The 8,986-nt window shown below is 35.1% G+C and overlaps 1 protein-coding gene across 1 annotated transcript in view; it reads left to right on the top strand.

Annotated features, from left to right (window-relative positions):
• FGF20 (fibroblast growth factor 20) overlaps window positions 1-7,587 on the top strand; it is an 8,090-nt gene extending 503 nt beyond the window's left edge. Inside the window, exons 2-3 of the mRNA XM_008570548.1 lie at window positions 5,250-5,353; window positions 7,342-7,587. Coding sequence (XP_008568770.1) covers window positions 5,250-5,353; window positions 7,342-7,587 — 350 coding nt within the window. The remainder of the gene's footprint in view (window positions 1-5,249; window positions 5,354-7,341) is intronic.
• Window positions 7,588-8,986: the final 1,399 nt, after the last annotated feature.

Here is an 8,986-nt window from a genome sequence, read left to right as displayed (position 1 = left end):
AGGGCGGGCCAGCGGGGGGACAGGGAGGAGTGTTCCCGGCCGCTTGCTGCTGCAGCATCTAGCGGTCCTGCAGCTCCGGACGCGGGGGCTGGGGGGCTGGGGGTGTGGGAGGGGTGGGGGAGGAGGCAGGGTGCTTCGGGGGCTCCCTGCTGCTCTGCCTTCCTACCAAGACCTGGACTCGGAATCACATTTCTCGCACTCATCACCTCACAGGCATTAAAAAAAAAAAATCCTTATGTTAATTTCTCCTACTTCCTTTCATATTTCCCTCCAGTACTGTCTACTTTACAAAAATTGGTAACAGGAAGCATTCCACTTCTTTATACATGCTCCACAGTCATGCAGTTGTTTATCCATCCGTGGCTGCTGTAGCTCAGGGGATCGCTGTTACATAGGACGCGAGCATTTACGTGTCTACCTGGAGAACTGTACATGTTCAGCTGAAGAGATAACAGATTAACTTTCCATGGGCACCGTCGCTACCTTCGGCTCACCTGGCTGCAATTCTCTGAGCTCCTAAAGTTCTATTTGGGTGAGAGGAAAAAAAAAAAAAAAAAAAAGCCTACCCAGCTGCTGAGCATGCCCAGTTTTTCAAGCAAGATCCTTTTTAGAAATTGTGAAACCCAAAAGCGATGATCTTGGTACTGACTGTAGGAAAGAGGAAATGGGGAAGCGAAAGTAGATATGGGTGGGAACACAGAGGGACGTGTTTCAGAATACCTCCAGCAGTGCCTGGGAGCAGAAGGAGTTAAAAGAAACAAGGGAATGATTGTTCAGACAGTGTTACAGATACTAAGTGGGAAAGTCTCTACTGTTAATGACTCTCTAACTAGCTGTGTGACTAGCAAGTGCCCTCATCAGTGTAAGTCTTAGTTTTCTTGTCTGTACAATGATGGGGTTAAATTAGATGATCTCTTTAAGGTCCTTAAGGTGCTTTCCGGTGCTAACATCCCAGGATCTTTCCAAGATAGCTAAAGTTTTCATTGTATTAGAGTTAACCTGCTAGCAATCTCAGAGGATTTTGATCATCAAGCTTGTGACATCATTGGAGACATTCGTCATCATTATTATTTTTAAAGATACTATTTACTTGTCAACAGGAATGTGAAAGGGCAACACAGTGCTTTCCTTTCCCTGCCCAAGCAGGATGGAATTCTTTGAAAATCCTGCCTCTTATCTAGTCCTCATTCCCTTGTTCTTCTTCTACTCTCACTCCTTTTTTGACTTGGAGAACTCATTAAAACTTTGGAGAAGTGTAAATCTCAGTTTGAGGGGCATTTGTAACTCTAGATGTAGACATAAGCATGTGGTGGTCATTTGGTAGCACTTAAAGGCTTAGAAAATTAACTTTTAAAAACCCATATGTTTGCAGCTTCCACTGATCTCTTCCAAATTCCCACTGACTATCAGTCAAGAGTGTCATGACCTAGTGGCCAACCTGGGGTCACTCTTGGAAAGTGGTTTTTAAATTGAGGAGACTGAGATCCGATTCTAAAGCACTTTGCTGACACCAGGTGGCTCAGTTCCCTTGCCTTTAAGGATGATTGCACTCCACTCATTATAGAAAAATCTTCTGGCTACCAGAAAGATTTAAAAATGAGTATAAATGTGATAATGATTATAGGGTGGAACAGGTAAAAGTTGTGCTTAGATAATATTCAGACTCTCCCTCTGCAATTGGAAATTCTGCTTTTAAGATACTTGTATTTCAACTGTAATCTCCCCAATGATGAGAGTGGCTTCTTCTGCTTTGCGTATCTCTAAGACTAGCCCTATGAGGAAAGATTAGTAAATATTTGTAGATTTGATAACATTCATTAGTGATATTTAAAACGCCCATTTTCTTAGGAAGGGATGTTGCATCTTAGAATTACTATCTTGCTAGCACTTTTTTTTTTTTTGCTAAAATTTTGTATAATTATTTAGTAATTGAAAAAATATGACTTAGACTGATTTTGTGCTGGTTTAAGTCACTCTATAGTGAGGGATATATATAGGAACAAAATATTCACTGTTACACAAAAGAAAAGTAATCCAAATTAGTTTGTTAGCCTAAAGGAGTAAACAGACTGTACCATACATTATAGTGCATCCTAGTGGCCTTCAACAGCTTAGACATCATAATTTGCTACAAGGAAGTGTAGGTGAGAAGAAAATTTATTTTCCACATGTATAACATTACTTGCTTCTCTCTCTGTTTGCCTTCTTTTGCTAGTGCCTCAGTTACTAATTATTTGAATTATTTTGCTATTTTTAAAAAACATATTTCTGTGTCCTCAAAGTGAGAATGTTGAAAAAAACTAAAGAATGGCTATTTGAGAAGTTAAAATAAATAACGTTTTTGACAATTTTATATTATTTGGCCGTGATCAAATAAAAACTCAGAATACTGTATTTTTAAATTTCAAAACCACATCAATAGAATATAAATAGAAAGGTCCCAGTGAGGTTAAAACAATTTTCTATCTGAGTTATATCTGTATTTATAATAGATTTTTTTTTCTGCACAGTAGTACGGTAAGAAGAAATTACCTAATATGTAAACATGGAATCATTACTTTAAAAAAAAGTTTAGCCTGAGATCAAACATATTCCTTTAAAGGCTTTTCCTTTATTCTCCCCTATTCTCCATAGATTTGTCTGATGTGGTTGCATTGTGGGTTGACTCACCTGTTTATTATGATTTTAAAAAAGGCTGGCTTTGAAAATGATACCAGAAAGACAAAGTACCTCCAAGTCTTTTTATGGGACACTGGGCATTAGAAAATCTATCTAAAATCTGTGATTACCTCTTAAGGAAAGTTTTTCATGTCTACTCTTTGTAAAGGAATTAGCTTAGTTACCACCTCGTATTATAAATACGAAAGACTTGTCAAATCTCATTTAAGAATCAAATGATTACAAATTACTATGTAGTATACTATTTCCTTGAGGAGAAAAAGGATCAGAATTAAAAAGTGTGGCTAAAATCTTGAAGAGGAACAAAAAACCACATAACCCTTTTCCCATCAGTCCCATGAACCATTGTAAAATTGTTTATGCCTGGTTATGTGTGAGGTTTTGGATGTTGATAATAGAGTCAAGACTACTGAATATAATTATTCTAAGAACAAATGTAATCTTTTTTCTTTCTACAATTATGTATTTTTTGGCAAGATGACAGCATTATCTTAAGGTGTTTACCATTTGGTTTTCCAAGAAAAATGAATACTTTATGAGATCTGTTATATAATTAGTTTATATGGAAATTGAAGTTATATTCTATTGTACTTGAAAACTAGTTTTATTCTACATTCTAATCAGTTAATCAGTTCCTATTCTTTGAAAGACAAGAACATCTTAATATAAATCAGATACTTAAAGGAAATTAAGTTGCATGTCAGCCATAGTACACTTTTTAATTTGAATATAACATTTGATACAATTTAATTATACATTTGTAATTATATCCTGGTTGAAACTCTCTGAATATATCTTTTTCTACCAACTATGTTTCAGATTATATTTTCCTTTCTAACAGGAATACGTCACTAATGAGCATAGCAGTGAGTCTGATTTTCCTTTATTTCCCACCTCTATATTTGTCATTATGATGTCTATCCTATGTAGTCTGTGTCTTCCTGCTATATCTTATCTTCTCTCTGCCTTAGGTTCTCAATTAGGGACTTTCAAGCCACTTATAGACTGTTTAGTAGTGTATTGTTGCTGCAAGATCCTTGATAGCTCTAGTGTTCTACACGATCTCCTAAGAGTTTGAAAGAGCTCATTTGTCTTGCTAAGAATCTATGTTTCTGCCAAAGAGTGAATTAGGCTCTGGATAGAATAGAGTCCTCCATATCAGCAAATGGTCAGATTCTGTATTTTCCCTTGGCTTTGGGGGTATCACGTGTCCAAACAGGAACTTGTACAATAAATCAAGAAATGACTTAAGAGCAAGAGTCAGGCTGAATGGTACACATTTATACTGTTTGTAGAGCTTAAAATGGGGTGAAGGGGTGAGGGTGGAAAGCTATTGAGGAAGGCAGTTCCATAGAAAGTATGGCTGTACTTTTTCAGCAGAGTGTAAGGGGAAGAACTAGACAAAGGCAGTAGTCCAAAGTTTAGTGAGTACAGGAAAAAAGTGTGATGCAGAGGGAGTGTTAAGTTCTTTTTTGTTGTTGTTGTTTAAACTGTGGTGTATTGTGTATTAAGTGGAGAGTTTTTGATACTAGTTTACCTATTGATAAATAAAAATAATTCTAGGAAGTTATTGATAGCAAAATCTACTTGCATGCTAAACTTTTGCTACTTGGTTATCACATTTAATGAATTAGGAAGTCGTTTTCTCTGAACTATGCAATTTATTTTTAAAAATCGTGACAGGAAATATAGCATATTATGTAATCTATAAAGTCTTGAAACGACTGGATTGTCCTCAAGAAATAGGGTCCTGAAGTAGATTAGGACTCAGATGTGGATTAGGGCTCAAATGTGAGTTCAAGTATCAGTTCTATCAGTTACAAGCATCATATGTCCCTTAGGCAAGTCAATAAACCTTTCTGAGCCTCAGTTTCTTTATGTGTATAATGGGGATAATAATATCCTTCCTACCTATTTTAAGGGGTTGTGTTTTAGGACCAGATGAAAAAATATAAGTAGAAGCCCTTTATAAACTATAAAACACTTTTGTAGCTATATAAGTTTTGCTGATGCTGCTAGAAAAAGATTGATTTGATTTATTATAAACAAAACCAAAACAATTTATAGAATATGTTATAATTAGCTAATAGAATTATAGAGAACTAAGAACACCTCTATTATATATATTAATATATAGCTTATATTTATATAATTTATATATAGCTTCCATCTGTTGAATGCCTAACTGTATCAATCCTCTTGGTAGGGAGGCATTTCATCCATTTTACATGTGAGGAATTGGGGTTCAAAGAAGACAAGTGACTTGCCTACTCAGCCTAGCCAGTAAGTTACTGAACTAGAATTTAAACCCAGGTCAGTCTGGTTTAAGGTTTCACATCCTTAACATTATACCATGATGAACATTTTTTTTTTCCATTTTAATCTTTTTTTATCTGTAAAATAGGAGAATTATAATAATAAAACAATTACAGAGCACTTTTCAGTTTACAAAGGACTTCCACATACACCATTATATTTAGCAATATTAATCTACTAGTACTACTAGGAAGATTTTCATTAGTCATATGTTTATTAATAAATACAAATCATTATTTTGTTTATAAATTCAGGCATTCTGGAATTCATCAGTGTGGCAGTGGGACTGGTCAGTATCAGAGGTGTGGACAGTGGTCTTTACCTTGGAATGAATGACAAAGGAGAACTCTATGGATCAGTATGTATTATTTTTATTGTTATTGTAATTCTTGAAATAATGACTACCTATTTTGTAATTAAAATGTCTACCAATAATATCTATCAGAAGTAGTATATAAAATATATGTAGAAATTAGTAGTAGATAAAATATATTTATGTGGAAATCAGAAACCTGCTAAATTTCCATGTGTCTGGGCAATAATATAGTAACTCAGTCTCATTTTTTTTTTTTTTCCTTTTTGTCTTTTTTCGTGTCCGGCAACGGATCGCAACCCTCAGTGTCGCCCCCGTACCGGACCGGGACCGGCAATGGGATCACAACCCTTGGTGTTGTGCCCGCACCTCGCTCAGCCAGTGAGCGGGAACCGGTCTGTATGTGGGATCCGAACCCTCAGTGGGAGCGCCGCCGCGCTCTCAAGCGGTGCACTGTCCTGAGTTTTTCTAGTTTTTTCTAGTTTTTCCATATTTTGATCGTTCCCACCAAAGACAGAGAAAAATGAGAGCATTTTAAATTCTTTTCACTGTTATGTTAATTTAATGCAAATTTTCTCTACCCATTACCATCTTCCATAGCTAAATATGGAGTATAAATATATACATCACTTGCTAACCTTTGTATGTAGAAAATGAGTGAACAAAATGTTCAGATACTGCAAGAAACAACAGAAAATGACAACCACACTAGTTCTACTATGTTTATTGTCATGATAATTACAATGGCCATTGGATTAGTCAAAATTGTATTGGGCAATTTTTGACTTGCCACTAAGGATAAGTGCACATCTCTGGGTCTACAATAAATGGATAAGTATGGAGCAGAAAGTGTACTTTTCAGGTTAATATTTCATCAGTGTAAGGTTTTGTTTTGTTTTTTCTTTTTCCTTAGGACATTATAAAACTCATTCTGCAGCATAACATAGATTTTTCTTTTTAACTGTTAAGATTTTTTACTTGTTCACAGTTACTTATATAATTTTTAAAAAATTGGTAAGGAATAAATATGTGCCACTTTCTTACCCATCTTCTCATATAAAATACCTTCTTAAAGTCAAAGTTCTATAACTATTTCCATAGAGAATTTACTTTTTATGGTTTAGCAGATGGCAGTATCTGGTGTCTTATTTTTCTTAAAATCTTAGTTGAGACCACAATGCTGTACACAGCTAGAATCTTAATAGACATTGAGAAAATTGGTTATAATATTTCAGTAAGGAGACTAATATCTGTCCTCTGTAAGGGTAAAACTTGTCCCTTCCAGTCTTTCTATCAGCTCAGAACAAAGAAAAATAATGCAGGGTATAACAATAATAAGAGTTAAATTACAACAGAATTAATGGAATTATAATAGGAAAAAACATGCACATAATGTTCATGTATGTGTTGGATTAAAAAAGCAACTGTGGTTTATCCCTTAAGACAATATACAGTCCCATCTTGAAAAGACAAGAAATCATTGGGTTTTTACTACATTTACCTTAATAGTAACAGATCCAGATAAAAGTTAATCATAGGGAATGTATCATCAACAATTAATAAATTCATGAAGGGAAGATATATGATTTGGAAAGATGCCCTTGAATTCGAAATTTGGATCTTAGCAAGATCTTGAAATGTTCCAAGGTGATAGTAGAGACTTGATATGTAGAACTCTGGCATTTAATAATGGATCAAAATAAACTACAGGCTTGCCTTGTGTTGATGGTGGTAGGAAGGTGAGAATATGGAGCATGGGAAAATTCAGAATATGTATTAAGTATTTGCAAATAAAATTGGGAATTGACATTTGACTCAAAGTTCTTTGAACTAAACTGCTGGATGAAGTCACCTGGGAAGAATTTCAGATAACATATGAACTAGAACAAAATAAAGCAAAAACAATTTAACCAATTTTCCTCTTTGACAAGGTTATAGTTACAGGCAAAGAAATAAAAATGTAGAGTTGAGACTTTTGTAAGAAAATTATCTCAAAGTTTTTTTTTTAATGGTAGTTGTCTTCTCTCCTTTAGGAGAAACTGACTTCCGAATGCGTCTTTAGGGAGCAATTTGAAGAGAACTGGTATAATACCTATTCATCCAACATATATAAACATGGAGACACTGGCCGCAGATATTTTGTGGCACTTAACAAAGACGGAACTCCAAGAGATGGTGCCAGGTCCAAGAGACATCAGAAATTTACACATTTCTTACCTAGACCAGTGGATCCAGACAGAGTTCCAGAACTGTACAAGGACCTACTGATGTACACTTGAAGTGTGACGGTGTCTTTATGGAAGAACAAACCACAACCATTCTTTCTTACCACAGTTCTGTTGTAAAATAACAGCCCAGGAAGACATTCAGAATATTAGAGTCTATTTTCCACTGGGAGACTGAATTTGGAAAGAATACTGAAAGACAACAACAACAACAAAAATGTTGACTTGAAGTAGATCAAGATCACTTTTTATAAGTGGATCAAGTTCCCTTAGGTGCATTGGCTTAATCCTTAACAGTAGGTTGAAGCTGAAAATCTGTTAAAATGTGGATAATGGGAACCCCACCTAGTTTGCTGCTGGTGCCTCACCTCTCTGGATTATGTTTACTTTAAAAGTTACATTAATAATAGATACTTCATGTAGAAGAAGTGGACTGTCATAGTTGGCCAAGATTATTGCAACATACATTCTGAGGACCTTGTAGAGTTTTGCAGGTTATGGCATTATGTGTAAAAAAATCCCCAAAAACAAACCTGGGTGAAACATGGACTATAAAGCATGCCACAACAAGATGGAACATTTTTTAAAGAATGGACCTATTTATACATTTTCAATTTGCAAATATTTATTATATATATTTATTTATTAAAGAGTTTATTTTTTACTGGTATATGAAGATACAAAAAAGTAAAAACAGCAAAAGTTCCTTTATTGCGCCATTACTTTGTTGTGGTATCTTGAGCTGTAAAGAAGACATCACTATTACGACACATTAACCATACAAAAAGATCTTGAAATTTCTTTCTAAAAATATAGTGTAGATTATATTTTTATGCAGTCAATTGCCTTCTAAATGTAACGTTGGTTCCTTTTGACCTAGAAAAATGCTTCCTCAATTTGTATCGAATTCAACACACGTTCAAAAGGGAATTAAACATTTTTATTTTACGTTTTGGTTTTGTTGTTTTTCAGGTGAAAGTTCTACTTATATAACATATTTTTAAAACGACAAAATTCTAAGTACCCTCCACAAAGACTTTGGTATTTAGAGAACTTCTAGTGTTGAAAATGATCAAACATTATAGCCACCCTATGTTCTTGACTCAGTGTGGCAAAGATCATTTCTCTCATCCAGTATGATCATAGAAAGAATCAGTCTTTGTGGTACCACCATTAACAGTGGTAAGGCCCCATCTTCCTATCTGAGTCTGGTATCCTTTCCATTGTATCTCCTATTTAGTCATTTATTCAGCAAGTCTTCATTAAAGGCTACTATATACCAGACACTGTGCTAGGCACTAAAGAAAATGTGGTGATCAAGACAGAGGTGGGTCCTGCATCATGGAACTTAATGTCTGGTAGGAGAGAGAGAGAGAGAGAGAGAGAGAGAGAGAGAGAAACCAGGTAAACTAACAAATACCATAATTTTGAATTGTGATGTGTTTTATGAGGA

This window comes from Galeopterus variegatus, unplaced genomic scaffold (assembly GCF_000696425.1).
Source record: "Galeopterus variegatus unplaced genomic scaffold, G_variegatus-3.0.2 Scaffold612, whole genome shotgun sequence".
Lineage (NCBI taxonomy): Eukaryota > Metazoa > Chordata > Mammalia > Dermoptera > Cynocephalidae > Galeopterus > Galeopterus variegatus.
This window is presented reverse-complemented; position numbering and strand designations above follow the sequence as displayed.